At 37.5% G+C, this 24,727-nt stretch overlaps 2 protein-coding genes across 2 annotated transcripts; one reads left to right on the top strand and one right to left on the bottom strand.

The window, feature by feature from the left end:
• Window positions 1-295: 295 nt before the first annotated feature.
• Window positions 296-17,480, bottom strand: LOC108898478 (battenin-like). The gene is given in 16 exon segments (XM_018698350.2): window positions 296-2,580; window positions 2,807-2,947; window positions 6,618-6,711; window positions 6,819-6,874; window positions 7,711-7,779; window positions 7,902-7,939; window positions 9,396-9,535; window positions 10,427-10,497; window positions 10,499-10,571; window positions 12,602-12,674; window positions 13,806-13,891; window positions 15,704-15,783; window positions 16,152-16,235; window positions 16,378-16,474; window positions 17,189-17,225; window positions 17,335-17,480. Coding segments are annotated over 16 exon segments (1,311 nt in total). The 5' UTR covers window positions 17,390-17,480; the 3' UTR covers window positions 296-2,463.
• On the top strand, window positions 17,302-23,666 carry LOC108898480 (tryptase-2). Its single transcript, XM_018698353.2, has 6 exons — window positions 17,302-17,397; window positions 18,755-18,861; window positions 19,988-20,162; window positions 21,501-21,778; window positions 22,568-22,707; window positions 23,330-23,666. Exons 2-6 carry the CDS (start codon window positions 18,810-18,812, stop codon window positions 23,507-23,509), a joined length of 825 nt encoding a protein of 274 aa, XP_018553869.1. The 5' UTR covers window positions 17,302-17,397; window positions 18,755-18,809; the 3' UTR covers window positions 23,510-23,666.
• The last annotated feature ends 1,061 nt before the right edge of the window (window positions 23,667-24,727 follow it).

The following is a 24,727-nucleotide window of genomic DNA, read 5'->3' as shown; positions in this document are numbered from 1 at the left end:
TGAGATATTTAGGTGGCAGGGAGATTACATGTTGGACTTGAGTGACTCACTAACATTACATAACACTATGACTCATGGCCAAACACTAAACCAAGTCATTTCGAATGACCAGAGGCAACAATCACAGCACAATCAAGTATTATGTAGTATAATTTTATGATAAAGCCCTCATTTTAAAATGTATATCAAGATGTATTGACATGTTTTGCAAAACAATTACCCATTTTAATGTGTTCTGTCCATGCATTTAGAAAAATCAAGCATGCAGTTAAAGCATATGTAGTTAAATGAACAGTAAACTTCAAAATCTTTTAATTATGTCAAAAATCTGTTCAAACGTACAAAGTACATGTTCAAAGTACATGCTTATGACAATATCATCAAATTGCAACCAAGTTATAGCAATTCAGCAGCAGCAGTGTCATATAAAATGTTGTTAGTCAGTAGGAATGTGCACATTAGTATGTGTTTGAGACATGTTTCAGAGAAAACAGGATGTGTACATGGTCATGAAATACAGCTGTGCTGGCTTTTACTTGATAATTACTAAAATAATTACTACTAATTGTAAAATCACATTTTAAATCAAATTAACTTACACTGCCTTAAGAAAGATGCAAAAAAAAGAACTTGAGAAAAACATGAGCTAAAAAGTGCAAATCAAAGGCAAAATGCCCTGGTGAACATTGTAAACATCTGGACATTGTCCTATTTTCCAGACTGTTACAGTATATAACATAAAATGTTCAGTGACATTTAGGTAAAAACTAGCTAACAGTAAAAGGCATTTCTGGTCTCTTTAGTCTTGTCTTCTTTTAATAGTACCAGTGAATAAAAGACAAAACAAAGACAACCACATAGGTCAGTTAGTTAAGCAATAACCTGATTGAACCTTATTCTAAATACACAGAGGGCACCATAAAACATTGACCATCAACTTCTGAATGGGATTTTTATCCATTCAAAGATACTCTATTACTGTTATATCAACTGTGTTAAGCCAAAAATGGAATGGTGATTGAGCTCTTGGGTCCCAGAATTGAGGACACAGAAGCAAAATGTAATAATGATATAACAAAGATTAAATATTTAACACCATCAGTATAAAATATAAATAAAACATTTGCCTAATTATCATCACACAAATTTTATTATATTATTTATTATATTATAAATAAAGATAATGAGTGAGGTCGGTAAAACTACTGTTTACATCCTGGTGTTTAGTCAGTTCTTTGCTGTCAGCTAAGAGGGAGTTCTTAAACTATATGACAAGACAAACACATATAGTATGTGTCATTTTTGAAAATTAGATGCTCTACTGAGTCCTGTCATTCAGAAACACTTTTGATGCATCATGATGGTTCTGATTACAAGTTCTGTGAATGTTCTCATTTCTTTCTCTTGTTATTCGTGGACCAGGACTGGAATTTCAGAGGTACAGGAGTATATGATTAAAGTGACTAATGACCATGCAGTATTATAGTATACAGTTGTTGAACGTTAATGGTATAAGCATATCAAAAGGAGTAAAGTGTCATTTTTCTCCCAAGATAGGAAAGGAAAGGAACATTCAGCACAGTCCTTCACAAGAACAGATGGATAAGCATCTATTTGATTATCAGCCATGCATTTAGTATCTAGGAGTTCTTTTGATAAGAAAATGACTCATTATCAAAACTGCCAGAAGAGAAGGGGGGCATGTGATTACCTTGTCTTAAAGATCAGCTCAGCTGAGGTCTTTTCTGTTGGTGTAACCCAGTCTATGAGGCTAAGAAGAAAGACACTGCGCCACCTTTAATGGACTTGGCCATACAGTCAGTACTGGGCTGCCCAGAAAAAAACACTTTTGTTCAGGAAACACTATTAAATTAAAATGTAAATGTAATTTAAAAAATTCTGATTGTGTCGTGTTTTGTTTCTTGGAGAAGTGTGTAGTTCATACTGCATTTCTTCATTTTGCCTATCAATAGTTTTTCACAATTGAACCACAGGAAGGCTTTTTTTTGTGAAGCAGTTACAGAAAAAGCATTGTTATTTGTTACTGAGGTTAGTGCATAAATAATACTGGACTGCAAAACAAGCTATCAACATTCTCAGAACTTCCATGACAGCACAATCAGTATTTCTCTGCAGGAGACTGGCTGTCAGTGCAGGTTGTGCAAACCAGTTCCAGAGTTTGAGAAGCTCTGAGCACTAACACTCCAAGGATGACCCAACGTTCATCCCTAAAAGTGGCAGTTAGTTGATCATTGGGTGTTGGTGAAAAGGACAAGCTGGTAAGTGAGTCCATGTAGTTCTGGCTCAATCATGGTGATTAGGGATCTGCATTCAATACAGTTTGTAGAATCAATTTTATATAGGAGTAAAGTCTGCCTTTTTCATTTCAGATAAAAATAAATCCCTTAAATGAACACACCCACACCTTCCTTACTCATCCTGCTGGTCAATGTGTGGGCTGGGTCACAGGTGACAAAAGTATCTGTGGACGGGGAAAGCGGCGAGTCCAGCCAGAGCTATGCCCAGACTGTCTCCTACACTGGCAGCAGCCATGGCAAACTCTCTTTCTCTGTCTTCAGTCTGTGGGAGAAAAGAGAAGTCTGAGAAACAGCACAGCTGCAACCCAGCTACGGTATCGTAACAACAACCGAAAAAGCATGAACATGAAGGTGACAGTGAGGCTGAGATTTTCATCTGATAATCGTGCTACATGAAAAGCTGAGGAATGACCAAAGGGGTTACAGGTCAATCGTGCTGCTTCTGATGACCCCAGATAACAAACCAACTGACAGAAAGTTGACCTGACCTCCTTGCTGATGAAGTAGAAGGTGTTGACATATGCAGCTCCACCCAGCAGACCCTCATAGAGGACAACAGCAAACACTAGCCAGGCACTGGGCAGGAACTGGTAACGCACAGCAAACAGAAGCAACACTGCATTCACCACCTGCAGAGGTCAGAGAGAAGGGCAGAAGGAAAAACATGGAGCCTGGCAATCAGCACTTATATACAAGATACAGAGTAACTGCACTGAAAAAAACAGCAGTCCGAGATGTGACACCTTATCACATGCAGTCTGTTTCAACGTATCTGTATTGCTCTCTATGAGTCATCACTGTACTTATTACTAATTTCAGGTGAGAATTTATATTCTGTTTTAAAGCTGGTGCATTTGATATTTGCCACTGTCAGTCAGGACACAATACTGAACATTCTGATAACTGTTCTGGCTTTTTTACTAACAACTTGGTGATGAGAATAGATATGTGCAGTTCTACAGAAACACCTGTTTGGGTCCAATTATCCACTACTTTCTCTAATCACTGCTACGCAGACGATACCCAACTATACCTGTCGTTCCTGCTGACAGTCCAGACGGTTCTCGTTTGAGGTTCCCAAGTGGTGGAACAAGCTCCCAATGCTGTCAGAGCATGTACATCTTTCTCTATCCTCACAAATCTCTTGAAGACTTGAAGACACCCCCTCTCCTAACACCTCTAACACACTAATGTGCCTACTTACTGTGCACTTTTGTTTAACTTTACCTTCTTTACTTCTCATCTCCTTGCACTTTGACTCTCATTGAACAGATTTAGTAGTTAGTACTTACCTCAAGGTCTCCTACTGTACTGAAGCTATAGTGTTGTCCATCACCAGCAAGTCACTTTGGATAAAAGTGACTGCTAAATGAGTAAATGTAAATATAATTAAAGCTGCAAGGACAAACTAAGCCCAATGGCAAGGGGGTTTTAAGAATGTCCAAGGGGGCGCTATGGAGCCATTTTATGGTGCCAATGAGCAAGACCCCTATCAGATGTCAATTTTCGCCAGGTCTGATGCGTGTGCAAAGTTTCATGAGTTTTTGAGCATGTTTATGCTGTCAAAAATGCGATTTTAGCATCATGAGAATAATTCTTAAGATTACAATAAACTACCAAATATTCCTGTCCACCACTCTGGTACAGCACTACACTTTAATGTCCAAACTTGGTATTGTTGACCTTGTGTGAGAGCTCCAGGTTATGGAAACAATTAACTATGAATAGCATAAAAATGTGAATAAAAACTTCTACATTCAGACCAATGAGCAGTTTGTCAGATTTGCTTTACGCCATGCAGTACTGCCTACAGTATGCTATTACATAAACCAATCTTAGCTAGCTAGATAGCTGGCTGAGCAGCTATATAAAAGCAGCAAATGTTTGTTTCTTTACAAAAGGAGGAGACTTCAACCGACTTAGAAAGAGCTGAGGGAGGCAGCTAAGGGGAGGACAACTTTGCAGAGATGGATTCAAACAGACAGCAGGCCAGGAGGTGAAGCACGATGATGTGAAATGTCAAGCAACAATTTCTTATATAAATTATTTAATGTTTAACTTCTCAGATGCATTTGTTATGTGCTAGAACTAAATAACTAAGAAGTAATAACTAAATACAAATAAGAACTAAATGATGAATATTTCGACCAATGATTAGTAAACAGTATAGAATATCTGTACATGGTAATGTGAATGAGTTTCATCTTTAACATAATGTTCAAGAGCATGCCATTCTGTAGGGGGCTAACGCCAAAGGCTCCAACTCTAATACCTATTGTCAAATATGGGGTATGGGTAAATATTTTCATGAAATCCTATATGAAATTTTGTAATTGCTCTGTATTATAGTATATATATATATATATTTTATAGACTAAACAGGATATAGCCTACTCTGGTCTAATTCCTAGGCTTCACCAGGAATCAGAGTCAAGCCACTGTCAGCATTACGTTCATGAAAATTCAGCAGTCTACACTCAAGTGTTCAGTTGTCTTAGAGCATTTTTTGCAGGGAAAGATGAAAGTCGACCATTCAGTTGGACATTCTGAATTGACATGATTAGAATTCTATATTATATTACTCTATTACATTAGAAGTATATATAAGGTACTTGCTATTTTAATGGCAAAGCAATTTGCATGTTATAATTGCTTTTTTATTGCTAATGTGTGAAAAGACTGTTACGTGACAGAAAAAATGAGCCTTTCCCAGACTTTCTCTGTTGCCTCTAACACCCTGCAGAGTGCTTTCTATGCAGTTTCTGATGTCTATATCTTGCCACAGTGGTTAACACAAGCTCAAGACATCTTCATGTTTTATTCTGCAACATAAAATACATCAGAAAATAACCCACTTGTGATTTTTTAAGCTTTAATGCGTCTTAAAAAAGGCTAACAAGTGATAAATGAGACTACAGAGGTTGTCGATGTCATAAAACAGCATAGTCTTGTTGTGTTTATACTCACACTCTTGCAAACTATTACTAACTTTCTAAGAAGAGAGGCTTTTGTAGAAGAGGTAAGTGCAAGTATGGCCTTGCCTCACTCCTTGAAAAAGAATTAACCTGGCTTAAGTGTCTTTGCTCAGCTTTGTCAAACTGGAAACCTGCTTCTTGCTGGTCACAGCTTTGATTTTGGTTGACTGAGCTGCCTCCTTCTGTTGCGTGCAAAAGGGTTAAAACCCGTGAACTGCCACTTGCAGCTATACCCCCATGGGGTAGAACCCCTCCATGGCTCAAATTTCCATTAGCTAGAATGAGCTAGAACCATGAATGAATAACTGTGATGTGCAAATGTTTCCCAATAAATATGAGCCCAATCGACCAGTTGGTGACACTGTGATTATGAGGGCACAACTAGTTGCTGGACCATATGGCAAAAAATATGATCACAATTGTTTCCCCATATTGATTGATAGCAAAATTTATCACAATATATACCTGCCAGTTTAAAAAGTATCCTGATAATGACTGAAGCCTAAACAAACCAGTGGGCTCATTAGTTAAACTCTGAGAATATAATTTATTAACACACATAGAAGAACAATTTACTATGTTTTATCCGTCCTAACTAAACATTAAAAATTAACTTGTGTCATGACTTATCAAAAATTGAAAAATGAAACAAAAGCCTGTGCAAATTAGATTATTATATCCATGGTCCTTTTTGATCACTTTTAATATGAAGCAATGGCCACAAAATATGACACAACAGATTTTTTTTTTTTTTTTTTTTTTGGTATATCCCTGCTAGCCCACATTTTCATCCTCTCTTTGCAGTCACTGGGATGAAACCTTTTCAGGTGACTGAAAAGATTTGTTGTGTTTCCCATCCTATTTGGTCCACACCTGACCTTTCTTATCAATGATTTCCTGTTTTTCACTCTCACTGCCATGCCTCTTGCCGGTTCCACTTTCTTACTTGGCCATAGCTTTTTTTTTTACAGCTGGTAGGTCCAACAATGCTGTGCGCCAGGAAACGGGTGTGTACTTTAATGTGCAAGGCAAAAACTGCGGCTTGACTGGCTGTTATCATGTTTATGCCTACAGTGCGATAGGTTGTTAGAATAAAATGCCCAAATTTTACTGCAAGATTGAGATTGTTTTATCTCCCAGGCCTAGCCACATTAGCCAATTTGTAGCTCAGCCCCTACAGAATCAGAACCCTAATAATAAACCCACACAATAGGGTTCTACCTCTTTGGGGTCAGAACAAAATTTTAGGAAAGTATAATCAAAACAGCCTCATGATTTATTGACAACATAATTATTTTTAAAAAAATTATATTCAACTTCTCACCTGTAGGAAAGAGAGAGCCCACAGTTTCCTGATCTTCACACAGCACAGGGAGGATCGAGACAGCAACACACCAAACTGGTACAGTGTCTGGTACCTAAGCACACACACAAATAAGAACCAAATTTAAGTCTAGATCCTTAGACAATTCAAATACAGTGATTCCTCTATAATACTAATACTGTTCCAATGAGGTTAACTGACCATCGATACTGCTCCGCGTGGGACAGGAAGAAGTTTGGGAAATACAGGAGTTCCATCTGGAGAAGGAAACATCTGCATTATTTCAGGTTTGATTAGATTCAATATGAATGTGACACCTGCAGTGTTTTCCCAATGTTTAAATGGGCTCCACATACATGAGAATTACAATGACAAGAAAAAGTATGTGAACTCTTTGGAATTACCTGGTCCTCTGCATAAAATTGGTTCTAAAATTTGACGATGAAGTGTGGACAAACACAATGTGCTTAAACTAATAACACACAAACATTTATAAACTTTCATGTCTTTATTTAACACACCCATTAACATTCACAGTGAACCCTTGTATTAATAACTGGTTAAACCTCCTTTAGCAGCAATAACCGTAAACACTGGTAGCTGCAGATCAGACTTTCAGAAGGAATTTTAGAGCATTCCTCCTTACAGAACTGCTTTAGCTTAACAATATTCTTAGGATATCTGGTGTGAACAGCTCAGGGTTTATTTCACAGCATCTCTTTTGGGCTCTGACTGGGCCACTCCATTTTCTTTGTTTGAAGTCATTCTGTGGTGGATTTACTTTGTGTTTGTGGTCATTGTCCTGCTGCATCACGCAACTTCTACTGAGCCTCAGATGGTTTAGGATACTTTGATAATTCATTTTCCCCTTGATGATGGCAAAATGTCCAGGCATCAAGGCAGCAAAGCAGTTTGTGCATTATTGTAACTTAGATAAAGATCAGATGACATTTTATAACCAATCAATGCAGAACACCAGGGATCACATACTTGCCACTGTACATCTCACACCTCCATACAGCCTAAACCAGAAGGAAGTTTTAACAAAATGCTGTAAGATAACTGTGATGCCAGATGGCACCAGAGAACTTACCAAACCCTGGTTGATGAAGTACTCAGCAAAGTAGACCAGTCCCAGGGGAACCACAAACTTCAACAAGCCCTTTTCACAGGAATAATTTGTAACTACACAAATACTCAAATTGAATTAGATTTTATATTATATATCATAATAATATATAACTCAAATTAATATAAGTTTGATATATATAAGCATCCACTTACTTTCATGACATACAGTTTCTCTTTGAAGGTGAGGGGTCCTGTGCAGTTGTCCCGTTACATTCAGGGGTAAGAGAACATGACGTATTTATTTAATAACAATGCTTTAAAATTCTAGAAAATAAAGCAATGAGTATATTTTCAGAACCGCACACCCTGAAAAATATGTTCCTGTCAAATACAGGTAATCAGAGAGGAACATCAACCACTTCTCATTTAAAGGTGTTGGTCGGGGGTCGCCCGGAGTGATGAACCCACAAATTATCACCAGTTCTGCAGTTCCCTCAGCTCTATAGAGCATCTGATTTGCTCTCACTGCTCTCACAGTTGTTTTCACCCACAGCAGCTTGCTGTTTTTAGTGAAAAAGCTCTAATAAAACCACTGAAAACTATGGCAGACAAAGTTATCAACGAGCTGAGGAACAGCTTAAGAGATATATTTCTCAAGAGTTGGTAGAGACCAAAAACAGAGCTAAAAGGACACAAATATTGACATTCATCAAATGGGCAGAAAATGTTTTAGGCATTTTGGGGTAAAGCCAACAAACCTTTAAGCAGTTTCTATCATATCTGACTAGCAATTCTATATATGCAGTTTTTATGCTCCAGTGACCATTGAAAGCAAAGTTGGTGAGTAGGCTCTCTCCCAATTTGTGTGGATAGGAGCCTGGTCTTGTTAGATCAAAATAACTGTCCAAGGGTGTTGCCAAGTTGGCTGCCCAGTGGCAGACTTGCCTAAAAAGACTTAGGATTTATTGCAGGACTGCATTAGTTTTACCTGAATGTTGCTAATAAATTGCAAACTGAGTGTATACCAATCAGCCACAGCATAAAAAGCACCCGCCTAATATGTGTAGGTCCACCAAAACAGGACTCAGGACCTCTAGGGTGCCCCGCCACATCCCACAGATGATCTGAGGAGACAACGGACAACGCCTTGGACTCTTTGTCATGTTCCTCCAGTTATTTGTCATGTCCTACTGAGGGAGGCCCCTGCCATTGGGGAGTGCTGTTTCCATAGGGTTTGTGTGCTCGGTATGCAATAATGTTTAGCGATTTGGTAAGCGTCAAGTAACATCCAGATTAATGCCAGGACCCAGTGTTTCCCAGTGGAACATTGCAACGTAACAAGACAATTTGCATTGATTGGTTTTGATGTTGTGGCTGATGAGTGTACATCTGAATGACACACATTCATTCATTATCTATACCGCTTATCATTTAAGGGTAACAGGGGGGCTGGAGCCTATCCCAGCTGACATTGGGCAAGAGGTGGGCTACACCTTGGACAGATCGGGGCAATTTAGAGTCACCAATTAACAGGGAGAACATGCTGTGGTGACAGTGCTTTTATATAATCTGCATGTCAGTGCATTTCTAAAAGTTGTGCATTTATTGGATTTGGTCATTGTATGTTTTAATGTTAAAAGTATTTTAATTATTATAATTTTTTATTTAACTTTTTTATAATCTACAATGCAAGTTTGTGACATGTACCTGGGGTTGATTTTTCCTGCTCCCCTTCTTCTGAACCATCCATCAGCTGCCGTCTCTCCTCTGAGACCACAGCTACATACTCTGTCTCCCTATTTCTCCACTGAGGTAATGAAGGTGGAGGAACCAGCAGGAAGAAATAGCTGGTGGTGGATGGTAAGATAAAGCCAAGGAATAAGGCAACATGTTGGTATAAGCAAAGAAAAAAAACAAGAAAAATGATTTCAGTACTGGATGGAGCAAATCTATGGACTGCCAAATAGAAAACATCAGAATTACACACAATTGGTATGAATTAAATGTTATATAATTACAGCGTCTTGGAAGAGTGACAACTATCAAAAAAAGATGTAATGGATCTAATTACACTTTTTTTTCTTATCTCATGACCAAGTTAGTTATTAGGTGATGGCCTAACCTACAGCCATATTCCACTTTCGAAAACCCTTGTAAATTTTCACAATTTGGTTTTGTCTCTACTGATATAAAGTGTAAACAATATCCAACCAGCATAAACTGGTGCGTTATAACAAGTTATTAGAGCTTCCAGTTCTCTTCCATTCTCCTCATGATGTGGTTTTAGTGACAAATGCATCATTTTTAAAGATGCACTGTAAATTCTTTTACAATACAATGTTTAGATTGATAATAAGGTTGCTTTTCATTTTCCGTAGCTCACTTCAAAAAATTCTAATTTTAAGAAATCCACTTTTTGATTCAAATTTGTAAACTCAAAAGCAAAAAACATGAAAAAAAAGTCAATGGGGATAGATTCTTTTTTATAAACCCTGTAATAGCGCAACTCTAGCTGTTAACATCAAAAAGAAATGTAACAGAATCTGTCTGCCTATACAGACAGGGAGGTGTCTGAGTTTTTTCCCTCAAATGTGTTAAATTCTAATCAGTATTTTAATGTCTGAGAAAGAAAGTTAGAAGATCATGATGTCAAAAAAATTCTATACTGAACTTGTTCTGTACATGCTGTACATGCAAAAAACCCCAGAATTTTCTTGTCTTTGTGCTTCCATTCTTACCTAATCAACATAACAAATGGGACCACCAGCACAATGAGAAGTGTGTTCTGGGGGGACAGGCCAACTTGGGTGAAGGCCTGAATAGAGGAGGGCTCCAGCAACACCAGCACCACCAGTACCTGAGCCCCAACCTGCAAGTACATCCCTGAGGAAGGAACAAAACCGTCACAGTTTCACTAAACATGGTCACACCAATCATTACAAAAACAGCAATGTGACAGATGTGGACAAATTTGTTGGTACCCTTACAGCTTTTTGAAACAATGCTTCATTCATCCTGAAAAGTGATAAAATTAGAAGCAATAGTCTCATACATTTCTGCCTGCCTTTAGTATATGACATAGGAAAACTACTTATATTGTGAAAAGAATTAATTTATTGTTTATTTTATCAAGATATGCTAAACCTAGCCTGGACAGTTTTGTTGATACCCCTAAAAAAGATCAGAAATCATTGCATACTAATCATGTTTCAAACTAACTGTTTCACCTTAATTAGTGTCACAGGTGTCCTCAGTCTTTTTTATCAGCCAATCAGCCTATTTAAAGAGAGACAATGTGCCACTGTGTAGTTTGGCATCATTGTGTGCACCACACTGACCACGGACCAGAGGAAGCAAAGGAGAGAGTTGAAGAAGAAATGCAACCCAGGTTGATAAGGAGGATAGTGTGGATGGTAGACAAATAGAGAACGAAAACATCCAAAGCCATTCAAGCTGAACTCCAAGGTCAAGGTTCATCACTAGCTGATAACACCATCCATTACCTTTTAGACAACAATGGGCTCCATGGAAGCTTAAAAGAAAAGGCATTCTGCAGAGAAACATACTGTCCAGTGTTAGAAAGCTCAGCCTCAAGGAATTTTCACATACAGCATGACACGATTATAGAACGCGAAATGCAAGATACTTGCCCGCGAATATACAGAAGCTGAAGCTCCATCGTGGCCAGTTGTGGACATATTTTTTAGGATGTGTATGGAACAGTCTGAGGTCCTGTTGGGTATGTAGCCACCACATTTGAGGAGGCAGGTAACCTATTACTGGGATCCTTTGACCCAGAGCCTCTGACAGTCTGTGTAACTGTGATGTCTTTATTCGTGGTGCGAAAGCTCAGAAAAATCAACCGCCAGTTGAAAAGTCAGGAAGAGTGGGCCAAAACACCTGCTACCAGAGGCACTACTGCCATTGCTTGTTGGTAGTGACTGCTGCTAAAGGTTGTGCAACAAAATATTAAGTTAAGGGTACCATCTTTTGTGTCCATGTCATTTTCATTTGGTCTATTATCTAAAATATTCAGTTGAATCAAAAACAATGTCTGATTTGTGTTAAACATGGAATAAACAATGATTGATGCCATTCATTTTTGTCAGTTTCAAATTATTTCCTTTTTTCATGGGGGGTAACAAATTTATCCACGTCTGTATATGCATGCCAATGGTTTACTGGTCATTAGCAACTACATGATAGCATTGCTGACAAGTTTACAATTATCCACTGGTTTAAGTTCATGACAGGGCGATGATTTCAGATGAATCAACTGTAGTCACACTATTGTGAAATGGCAATGTGGTTGCAAGGAGAGATTGTTTTGAATCCTCCTCCTTTGAAGGTGCCTTCGAGGAAGCCCTAACATTAGGTATCACAGAGTCAAGAGCTAAAAAACATTTAGTTTTCAAAGAGGAAGACGTTTTATTAACAACTCCTGCTCACAGACTATGGGAAGCCATTTTGGACAAGGAAAGAAATAAATGTGAGAAAAGTTAGGGATAATAAAAATAAACTGAGTCAACTGATTTGAGTCAAAATGATTAAATAAGTTAAATAAGTTTAAAGAATTTCTGTAATTCTATAGAATTTAATCTAATCCATATTTTTCCTCTTCTGGCAGAAATAGGCTTCCATGAAATTGCATCACAAAGCAATAAAATTTTGCCTGGAAAGCAGGACATGAAGGGAAAATGGTCATAAGTCAAGGTCATGAGTATTTCCAATTTGTAGTGATGAGGGAAAACATATACAAACATTGATTGTCTGTAACTGTAGGTTCTCAGTTTACAAATGGTTCATATTATTTACAGTAATGAATGATGTCCCACTGTTAAAGCCCTTTTCACAGACTATACCTTACACTTAAAATACAAGTTAATGGAAGAATGGAAGGATTAAGTGTTTACCTGGAAAAGAAGGCAGTGAGAGAGAGGAAGGACAGTTCTCCCAGTCCAGAGCTGATACTGGCAAAGATCACTCCTACAACAAACACAGTGGCAGACATGTAATCTGAGAGTGACATGGGGAAGAAGAGAGATGCCTTTAAAATGCTCATGAAGAACAGAAAAGTAATAGTCTCAGGGACATTCATGACATTCACAAGGAAGAACAATTACATCTAGAATTCAACTATCCCAAATGTTTTTCAGTTCATGTGTTTCAGATTCAGTGCATTTAGTAAATGTAGCTCTGAAATGACACTTGAATCATTCACCACCAGTTATCAGTTTATTAGGAACACCTGGATTAAACCGATGCAGTCTAATACAACAGTCCTCCTTTGTGAAGATTTCAGTGTGCTGTGCTTTAACTGTGTTAAAGAGGTGTTGATTCAAACGTATGATCATTTTTAAGGATAAAATTTGTGGTGCTGTTGCTGTATTGCAAAATGTTGAGGGTATGTCTGTTGTTTAGCTCTCCCTGATTGATTTAAATAATTTCTAAACTATTTAAATCAGTCATGAAGGAAGATTTATCACAGGACTGTTGTATTACACTGCATTAATTTTAGCTAGGTGTACCTGATAAACTGACAACTGACTGTATGTGCTCCTGACAGATGATTGGCATAATTAGATCCTGTCATGTTACTTCTGCCTTGTCTTTTTTTTTTTTACAGCAATACATAGTGGATAAATTACACATTCATAACTGGGACATTAACAAATAACATAGTGAACATTATACACTAAATAGGGACTGATTTCAGACACTAATTCTTGTTATTACTGCAGTTGCAGTTTGACTCTGGTTTCTTGTTGTATGCACAGACATACTTGGTCAATAAAGCAGATTCTGATACTGAATAGTTAAAATCTTGAATCAGGTATCAAAAAAACATCTGAAAATACATTAATTTGAACATTCGTTTACTGATCAGGTGATAAAATATGCTGATAAATATTTCTAGCAGCAGGCCATGATAAGACTTAAATGGTATCACAGTTTTCTGGAACAACTGCAGCTGCTGTGACAGGATGACAGGAAATGAAAAAAAAGATTAAGTTAATCCATCATCTGAATTTTTGACAAGAGTCAGTTCCACCACCAATAATGATAAAAACTTTAAGTGAAATGAGTAATTGCTCTGTGAGAAAATGTCAGCTTTACCCAAAATGCTGATCCAAACAGCTGAAGATAAGGACACAAGGAGGAAACTTGTTGCCGCCATGATGACACAGAATAACACTCGGAAACTACAATTGAAGAATTAAAAAGCAATTAGGCTTGAAATTTGTAATACAGTACAATGTTTGGGTAGTACAAAATAATAAACAACCATGTTTTTATTTGCACAACAATTTTCCTTTTGCTCTGTTAAAAAGTACTGTCCAAGTATTTACACACTGCACTGTATACAAGCCACATCAAGTGAACTTTCTGACAGTCAACTAGTCTGTGTGTACTGTAAATACAAATTAAATAAAAGCTGATATTCAAAAAATAATAGAAATGATGGAGGGAGACAATGGCTTCTGTTGCCGTTTTATTTTTTTAATCTCTGTTCAGCTTTAATCAATGAAATTCAACACTTCCCAGACATTTCTGGCTGGACCCCAATGCAAGGTCAGCCTTACAAACACTGTGACTGCCTGACTGACTGAGTGGATGATGAAGTTACATTGCTCTTTCAAAATGAATCGGTGCAAACAGTCAGTGTCTAATGTGTGATCAGGGGCCATTTACAGGAAGTGTTGAAGCCAAAATACAATCACCAAAAGTGAAAAGCTAATGTTGAGCTATAAACTACAACATGGTCACATGACGTCATGTGAAGCTTCCAAACTGTAATTTGATTTAGTGAGCTTGCTTCTTCTAGAAAAGTCTTTCTTCTCAGAAAGTTAGTAACAGTTTGCAAATAAATAGAAACACAAAGAGGCTGTAAAAGCAGACTGATGACTGGATTGGGTTTTGTATGCAATGTTAGGACGTGGACAACTTCTGTAGTTCTTTTTAAAAACAAAACAAAAACTTTTTAAAAAATCACTGGGGTATTTTTGGATATATTTAATATCGTAGAATTAAACATGAACTTGTCTTGAGCTTGTGTTGACTACAGACCTTAGTTCAGACATTTAACTAAAAACCCATTCAAAAAACCTGCTGACTTTGGGACGAGGGAACAGGGAGTACTAAAATGCTAACTTATTTGTGGGTTTTAGGACTCATTTCTGCATCACTCTATTTCAGACCTAGCAAAAAAATCTAGCAACATCTTGGACAAACCTCAGCTTTCCCCCTGCAGGTAGACCTCTCTGTGAGTCTCTATTGACTGCACAGCAGCACCGCCATTGTCATTAACTGTATGGTAATTTTGTCAGAGGACATCACGGTTATAAAATAGCTTGGAAATGGCTTGGAAGCGACAGCTAGTTAACATGGAGTCTTCATGGCTTGCATTTCCCTTACTTCTCATATTTGCTCCTTTGTCTGACGGAAACATAAAAACATAGCTATAAATGAGAACAGCTTTGTGGGGAGTTCAGCTGTATTAAAATACTGTGTATGTTAGCACAGACAATAGGAGAGAGTGCAAACAGATTAAAGGCTGAATCTGACTGACAAAATGCAAATATGATGTGATGACGTCAGTCATCTAGTGACATTTAGTGACTTTCAGCGCAGGCTATAGCTATTCTCCATTGAAAGTAGATGTTCCAGCACTTTCACAACAGTTTTCAACTACTTCCTCAGTTCTGCACATTGACAATACACTACCCAGCCATAGGTTTTGAGCTAGTGTTGTTTAAAGTAGCCTGCAAGGAAAGGGAAGGACTATGGCCACATAACAACTGAAAGACACAAACATCTGGGCCATCAGAACCAAGGAAGTGTTGAGTTTACTGATGGCAGTTTAACAGAGACACAAGAACAGCTATCAGAGTCATGCTGCTGGCATGGCTCATAACACTAATAATAATAACAATACAGCCATTATACAGTAACACATTCAATAACTGAAAAATAAGAATTTTATTTTACATTAGAAGTAATAATCATGGTCTTACCCATAAGGCAGTTTGTGGATTACAAAAGGAGCAAACAGCTTGATGACAAGTGTTGGGAGGATGTCAGCTAACAGCACAGCCTGGGAAGAAAAGCATGTGAACTCTGGTTCAGAGCTCAAACAAATACTGATAAATGTTCAAGATAAGTCTAAGATGCCCAACCCTGAGCTGGACAAAAGAGCTAAATTCAGTACAGTGAATGCTACTTTGTTTGCATCTTTGTTTAGAACTGTAAACAAATTACAAAAACACCATTTTCCTCCTAACACTGTGGGATTCTGCAGTGCTAAGAGCTGTAGGGAAACTGTTCTCTGTACTTTTATTTCCAGATTTATTGGAATATCTTTACTGTTTTTTTCAGAACCTTTACCATGAGAAATTATTAGTTCCTTTGGCAAAAACAGACTGATTAAGGTTATTCAGTGTTGTGTTGTGAATCTCCATTTACCGCGGTAGAGACAGGATTGCAGTCATAGCGGCTACCGTTGCTACTGTTCCCACCTTGGAAATCCACAGTCAATGTGGATGGTGTCTAGAATTTTAAAAATGGGAAAAAAAAAAGTGAATAATATGCTAAATAGATTTATATTGAATCAGACTTTTTGACATTAAATCCTTAGCAATAACAACCACTGCTAATACAAACAAATTTACATACAAATTTGCCGTCTTACATTTGCTGTGGCGTTTTCTGACTCTTGCTTTTTGAGGATGTCATGGGCAGCGCTCAACATTACCACATAGGCAAAATTGTTGCACAACCCAAGGAGCCTGAGGAGGTCATCATTAGAAGGGATAGATAATACAGAGTAAGCAGAGTCAGATATATCAATAACTGATAACTAAACCACAGACAGAGGCTTTTCTTTGAGAAGACAGAAAAAGTCACTTGTTCCCAATGCCTTTAATGTTTTTAATGTCTATTTCACACAAAGGCACTTTTTCAATATAATTTAATGTTGTCTCTAGAATAGTGTTCCCTATATTAAATGTTCTTTTTGATATAGATTATAGAAGTAAATATCACTATGAACACAATGCCAACTTTCAATGCTGGACAGTTTTTGACACTAGATTCCACTGATTTATTTCACTTGGTACTCAGAAGGTATTGGGAAAAGAACACTAAGAATCTAACTGCAAAGCTAAACCCATTCTTTCCATTCCTGCATGCAACACTAAGTCAGTACTTAGTACAACTTTTGCAACCTGCTGGTAGCTCATATTTTTCTGACTGCACCACTTAGCTTTTTGTGTCAAATAAACACAGCTCCTTTCTTGCAGGCCTCGTCAGTCTGAACTTGAGATTCACAATCAGCATTTCTTAAGCACTTCATAGAAAATACAGGCTTACCAGTGGCACAACCTTTTCATATAACAGTTTACATGGAGTCATGAAACCTGGTATTTATCGTGGGACACTTTGCAGTAGTTCGGCTTCTTCCTAAGACTGTGCTTTTGAGAACATTCAGCTTGAACACTCACCAGAATCCAACCCAATTGCGCCATTGTGTGAAACGACCTGTAAATAACAGATAAACAAGGCCGTTTGCGACTCACGTGACAAAAACGTTTGTAGTTTGCTATTTATTCGTCAAACGAGACAAACCGCTGACAGACAGCAGACCCACCGTTCATGTCAGAGTGTTGAACAGGATCTGCGTTGACGCTGACGGTCTGCTCCATATCTCCAAGTAAGCCCAGGCTAAACTCAGTCAAACCGCACTACAGGGCTTACAGTTAGAACTATTCAAATCAACAAGACATCGTACACTAGGTGCTAAATAGCTCGATAAGCTTCCAGACACCAACTTTTCCACCACGAACGAACTGTATTTTGAATATCCGTAGCTTGTTTTCTTTGTAAACTCTGACCACAATCACATGAATCACAGTGTTTCATACAAATAAGTTCCCGCGGAAACAAAACCAGCCTTGAAAGTTCCCGTTCGGCGATGCTGTTAAGGATACACATTGACCTGGCAGCTCACTTGTTTATTATATTTTTTTGTCATATCAAAAATACAAGACCTGATTTAATTATTTGTGGCTATGCGGCAGCTAGCCAGGGAAAAACTCTAATCGAGCGAGTCGTGGTCAAAGGTACCTTCACTGTCCCTGCTTCCAGTTGTGCATTTTAAACCTCCTAGTTGCCATTTAATAGCAGTACATCAACAGGTTTAGAATAAAACCAACGTGACATTAAACAGTGAAATGTAGTTGTAAGCAAATGCAACGTTATTTAAGTATTTATTAATATATTTGTTGACAATGATAACTCCTCTTATAAAGCATCCACAAGTGGTACATTAGAGTGTTAAAATTCTTGATAACAAAGCATAGTATATGTATTTATGTATGTATAGAGAAATTGTTATATGTCATAATATACATACATACATACTTATAAACATTTATAACGCACTAAGAATTTGTTGATGAGTGTAATATAAAGCTACATTATTATTATTGTTATTAATAACAACAACAACAACAACAACAATAATAATAATAATAATAACAATAATAATAATAATAATGGTGATAACGAGATGATCATTTTTTTGTCATTGTGTGGGTCAGGATATGTGGGAGAGCTCCAATACTAGGTCAGGGTTATCTTGTCGTATCTTGTCATTCATATTGGTAACTTTACATGAAAATACTCGCATTGCACACTTGCAATATTAGAATAAAGTGAGTTACTAATTAACTTAATTATGGGTCAAAAGATGCTTTTACAACACTCTTAGTTATAGTTGTAGTATAAACCCTGACAGTGCATTATATTTAAAGAGCTAATGGCATATTCTGAAAAACATATATGAACTGTGAGATAAATGAAATGTTAAAAGTACAATATTTCTCTTCAAAATGTTGTGGAGCAAAAATAGAAAGTCTCAGAAAGTGGAAATACTCTAGCAAAATACAAGTATCCTCATATTTTATTTCAGAATACTTAGTACTAGTAAATGTACTTGTGTGGTTTGAGCGGAAAAGGAAGCCTGATAGTGCTGATAAGAATGAACTCTCTCCTGCTGTGTATATAAGAACTGCAGCTGCTGCCTTGAAGCCTAGAGAGCCACCGCTTCAATCTCTCACAGCCATGGCTTTCTGCAAACTACTCACTCTGCTGGTACTGATCCACAACATTGGAGGTGAGAAAGACAATTACCATCCTTGTCTTCATGGGAACATTATTGTGTTAATTCATCTGTATGTGGAGGTTAATCTTTGTTTAATCTCCTCCTCTACTTGTTTAAATGTAATCTCATAGAGTGTGATTTATTACCTTGTTTACAATTTTATAACAAAACCAGTGAAATTGCTCTGTAAATATAATTTTTATTATATTGGTGTTGTCTGACTAGTGGTGATGGCTGGACATCTCAGTTTGCATTATTACCTGCAACATATTGCAGATTTAAAACACCGATTTGCTTTCTTTCCAAGAGTTAGATGAGATTGATACCTTTTTTGTATCTAACCATTAAATACAAAGCTTCAGTCAGCAGCCTGTTATCCTAACTCAGCATGAAGACTGGAAAGAAGGGGAAACAGCTCGTCTGCCTCTGTCCAATGGTAACAAAATCAACCAGACAGCATCACCAAAGCTCACTAATTAACACATTATATGACATTTGTGTGATCAGTATAATATGTGGATTTTATTACCAAGCCAAGCTGTTTCCCTGTTTCCAGTGTTTATACTAAGTTATGCAGTCTTTATGCTAAGCTAGGCATATAATATATGTAATATGTGTGTGTGTGTGTGTGTGTGTGTGTGTGTGTGTGGTGAGGGTGAAGTGCTAGGGTGGAGGAATCATTTCTATCAACTTCTCTGTTCCTTTCAGTTCCCTCATCTTGTTCCATATACTTGATTTTATATGATTTTATATAATACTATTTTTAACTCATTCGCTTTGTCTTCAATGGTCATGCAGTTTCAGACCCATGTCACACAACCTGCACTGACCCCATGGCTGCCAGTCCCCTGACAGGCGCCTGGTGCGAGGGCCCGTTCAACACTTACAGCTCTAATTTTATTCATATTCTCATTTAACTCTTGACAAGAGAGCAAATAAGACTGTTCCCCAAAATGTCAAACTCTTCTTTAAAGCAAGGACAATACTTGAATGCCAAATACGCAAGACACCTTCCCTAAATTCTCAACTTCTTGTTGGAAAAAAAAAGTTAAGTAATTTGGGAGAAAAAAAGGTTTACATTTTTTAATGCCTCTACCCTAACATAGTCTTTATAAAGTTTCATCATTATATTTTTAAGGTTTGTCTGGAGCTGAGGTGGGGAACTGCATAGTCGGGGGGCGTGATGCTGAAAAGGGCAGCTGGCCATGGATGGTCCACCTAAACATCACATCTGATGGCAAAACCAAGTGGCGCTGTGGTGGCACCATCCTCAATAATCAGTGGGTGCTGACAGCTGCACACTGCTTGGATGCGTAAGTGATCTGTGAATTATAAGTCTTTTTTTTTTTTTTAAATTGACCTTAATCATCTTCCATACTAGCCACATCGCTCATCACCAAAAGCATTTAGTTGTGTTAAAAGGCCATTATATTGCCTCATATATAGCCAACCAGGAGTCATATGACAGAAACATATAAAACATATAAAACCCATTAAGTTCCCATTTTCCCTCATTCACATTTCTAAGGTTAGAAGGGCAGTTGGTCTGTTAAAGTTCAACTGTGTTCTTTATGAAACATTTTGATAAATACTACCGAAATTGTTACATTATGGAAAATGACTAATTGATAAATAAATCTCTGAACACTCAAATATTATATGTAACATATTAGAAAATATATAATGCAATGCAATAGCTTGCCAAGTTGAATTTACTCAAACACACAAAAAACAATTTTTTACCACTTGATGGGCAGCAATAACAAGCTATACAAACAATACTGGTATACAGTATTATTACCTTGTAGTTGATACACTGAACCAAAAACAGTTGCTTATTTACACATTCTGAAGAGTGGAGTCTGATGATAAAGAATGTAAGTCTGATATTTATTCTTCTTCTAGCTCTGTTATTATCTCTACCAATTCCCAAGGGAAGAATGTGGCTCTTTAGCTGCTAAGTGCTCCATGTTCACCAGCTATCCACTGACTGTCTGCTGTTTAGTGTTGAGTAGTTAAGTTGCAGTTAGTCTTTATGGAGGCTTTTCTTAGGAAACGACTGCCTGCAAGTGATGACAACAAAGCTATGACAGTAGTGAGAGTGAACCAAAGCATTAAAGTTGTGTCTGGAAAATCCCTTTACATTGTACATAGATATTTGATCTATACTTAATATAAAAATACTGATTAATCCAGCTTTAAACAAACATAATGTGAAATGACACCAATGTTAACCTTATTGAAGGGAGCCTGATATCTGGACAGACTACAAAAACATGATGCACATGGTCATATGAGCTATTGCTATTTTAAAAATAATAATTTTAACTTCATTAAAGACCTTACATTTTTAAGTTCCGAATCATCTGCTGGTCTAGTTTTCCTAAACATATGCTAACTGGTCTCCCTTTGAGATTTAAACTACAATGATGATGTCACACAAACAAAAATGTCTGTTCAATAACAGGTAGTATTGTGGCAAGACTCCAGGAGTTCAAGATCTTATATGTCCCATTCTAACATCTGCTGAACCTACATTCATGTTTGAATACTACTACTGTGTAATCTATGTGTGTTAGGGATTCTACAGTTAATGGAAGGTCATCCATAAATGCAGAAAAACATGTGTGTTTGTGTATTTGTTTTGCCAGAAAACTCAAGCCTAATTATCGTCGATCGATGGTTTGGGTTGGCTCGCATAAGCTGCAAAAGGGGTCTGCTCGTTACATGGCTATATATTCCGCCGTGCTTCACCCTCAGTACCAAGCTGTGGGCAATGGTTACGTCAATGACATTGCCCTGATCAAGCTGACGAAAAAGCTGACATTCTCCGATGACGTTCGTCCAGTGAGTCTACCCAGTGTTGACGACACCTTCGGCTCATCATCTGAGTGTTGGATCACTGGCTGGGGGAACGTTGAGAAAGATGGTAAGTTGTACACATACAGTTTTGTACATATTTATGATCCCCTTGAAATTAATCAGCTTCTTTCGATCCTCTTCAAGGCATTAAACACATAATAAATGCTAACTTTACTAGTATGTTTTTTCACAAAGAAGTTACTTTTTAAAAAAATAAATTCTTATATTATAGCTGGGAGATTAACATCAAGGCAGGTTGCTAATAAAGACTAGATCAAAAAAAAAAAAAAATGAGTGGCATTACATGTAGCCTTCAGCAACTCAAATGGTAAATTTTCTATAATGCACATTTCCACAGCACTAATTAATTCAGCAAAGCAACACAATCACACTTTACTCACTACCCTGAACTGGCTTTGGATTTAGAAATAAAATTTGCATACTATGAAATACAGCAGCTTCAGTGAGTATCCCTTGAAGGACACAGTACAGGTTGCCAGTCTATCACAGAGCTGAGGTATAGAGAAAAATAATCATTCACTCACACATTCACACCTACAGGCAATTTAGAGTCTTACTGAACCTTTGCTGAACTGTCCTGGGAAACTCATGTAGGCACAGGAAGAATGCACAAGCATATGACAGCCTCCCTGGAGTTTGCCAAATGTTCTCACTTTGTATTTGTGGGTTACATTGAATGTAAATTGATGGGCAAAAAAGGCTCTTTAATCCATTTAAAATAAAACATGATGAAGTGTCAATGTTTCCTAAAGCCACTGTAAGTCTATAAAGCAAAGACTGCAAGAAATATCACCTCTCCCTCTGCACGTGTGTGTGTGTCTGTGTCTCCATGCAGTTCCTCTGCAGGATCCAGAAACCCTTCAGGAGGTGAAGATTCCCATCATCTCTCAGAGCGTGTGTAAGACGCAGTATCCTGACCTGTCCTCTGACATGCTCTGTGCAGGGGACATGGCTGGGGGGAGGGGTGCCTGTGAAGTGAGTTTTACTATTTAAGTTGGCTGAAATAGAAATTCAAAATTCTGTTATAAAAATCAACTTGTGCATGAATTAAATAAGGGGGGTGTATTTTTAAGTATAGGTTTCTAGAGGTAAAGTGTGAGGCACACTTTGTTTTACTAAAGCAATGTCTAGTTAGGGCCCCTTTTCACATGTTAGCAGTTCTACCAAAGACACATTTCCCTCTTAAAGTTACCACGTTTCATTTCAATAACTGTATAAGACACAAAGACGTAATGTGATCCAATATTTCACAAAAAGGTAAAGAGTCCACTCAATTACAACAAATGTGTGTATCAGAACATTGTTCAGTCTTCTTTCCTTTGCTAGTAATCACCTCACAGCCTCTTACATTTATCTTTTATGAACCCTCGAGCATGGCTGACCCCTGGGTTGGGAACCAGTGGTATCTGGTAATATCCTAGCTATTGACCTATTCCTTCATAGCTACCATATCTAGTACCCACCACATTTAGTTACTACCATATTTATCTGCTGTGTGTCAACTCAACAAGGTAAAATATGGAAGGAACAATGCAAAGTAACAATACTAGGTGTAAAGACTAACACAGTGGGTGTGTCTGTTTTTTGTGCTCCACAGGGAGATTATGGTGGCCCACTGGTGTGTAATAGACCCAATGGCTATGTGCAGGTGGGAATTATGAGTTATGGGAGTTGTGCTCTGCCAGGCCGCCCTGGTGTCTATATCCAGGTGTCCAAGTATCTGCGCTTCATCAATGACTACATCCACCACGCTGAGGAAGCCTCCACTGAGGTCTAAACTTCCCAGACGCTGAAGCTGACCCATCTACTCACCTGGCATGCCACCTTACTCTTTAAGGCTTCTCTCCTGTGTGTCAGACCATGTGGTCCTTTATGCTGATTAACATATAGTCTGGTTCAACTAATTTGTTTGCATTAAAGCTTTAAAGCATTGATATTAGTGTCTCTGTATGTACTGGAAAATTTCTGTTTGCATGCTTCAAGCATGTTAAAGGATAGCTCCAAGATTTTGGAACCTGGGCCTTATTTTTCCATGTTTTTGGGTGTAAGTGATTGATAAAGACAAAAATCGCACCTGGAATCACTGCTGAAATGTAAATGAAGTAAGTCAAAGCAAGTCCACTAAAGTGCTTGTTTTTAGGCACTGACAGAATCAGATTTTTGTAAGAAGTGTTGTATAAAGTTTATAGCTACCAAAAGCAGTAATTTTATTAATATATTATTAATTTTATAATTTATTTTACATTGCACAACACAACACTAATCTATTGCTGTCATGACTGGCTAGTGAGTTTGTGTTATTGTGTGGCTTTGTAAAAGTACCATACAACAACAGCACAGACAAACTGTTGAGGCAACAGTAGAATAGCAACTCCTTTTTTCTGCAACATAAAATTAATGTTCTTGTTAAAAGAGTCTGGTGGCTTTGATCAGCAATTATACGGCTGTTTCTGGTTAAACAAAAAGTATCTGTATCTGTAGGAATCCTATACATCCTATAATGTCAGACAGTCATAATAACAACCTGAACCTGTCTGTGTCAAAAACAAGCACTTTTAGAGCAGCAGTGGTTTGGCAGTTCCAGGTATACTGAGTATAACTGATCTACTGACATTAACACATAATATACACCAAATCCCAAAACAAATTGCCACAGTGATGACAAGTAACTACATACATTAACTTAAGTAATGTGCTGAATTACACATTGAGTCATTCTATATTTTCCCTGAGTATATATGTTTTAAAATTTGATTACACTTTTCAAACTAGCTGCACCTTGACCACCTATAGTACAACAGTTTAAGGTTAAAGTTTTTTTATTGTCATTTTGACACATGTAGGTCATACTCATCCATTCATTCATTCATTATCTATACTATAAATAAATTAAGAAAAATAAAGAAACTAGGAAAACTGCAGTAAAACAGTTACATCCATCCATCCATTATCTATACTTGTCAGCAATCAAGAGAAGACCTCATGACCGGAACCT

This window comes from Lates calcarifer, linkage group LG11, assembly GCF_001640805.2.
Source record: "Lates calcarifer isolate ASB-BC8 linkage group LG11, TLL_Latcal_v3, whole genome shotgun sequence".
Taxonomy (NCBI): domain Eukaryota; kingdom Metazoa; phylum Chordata; class Actinopteri; family Centropomidae; genus Lates; species Lates calcarifer.
The sequence above is the reverse complement of the archived record's forward strand: the minus strand, read 5'-3'. Positions and strand labels throughout refer to the sequence as shown.

What these genes read in the sequence shown, in the direction of transcription:
- LOC108898480 (XM_018698353.2), top strand. Translation starts at nt 18,810, where the DNA reads ATGGCTTTCTGCAAACTACTCACTCTGCTGGTACTGATCCACAACATT. An exon ending in GCTGCACACTGCTTGGATGC is followed by an intron (nt 20,163 to 21,500) that starts GTAAGTGATCTG and finishes TTGTTTTGCCAG; the next exon opens with AAAACTCAAGCCTAATTATC. An exon ending in GGGGAACGTTGAGAAAGATG is followed by an intron (nt 21,779 to 22,567) that starts GTAAGTTGTACA and finishes GTCTCCATGCAG; the next exon opens with TTCCTCTGCAGGATCCAGAA.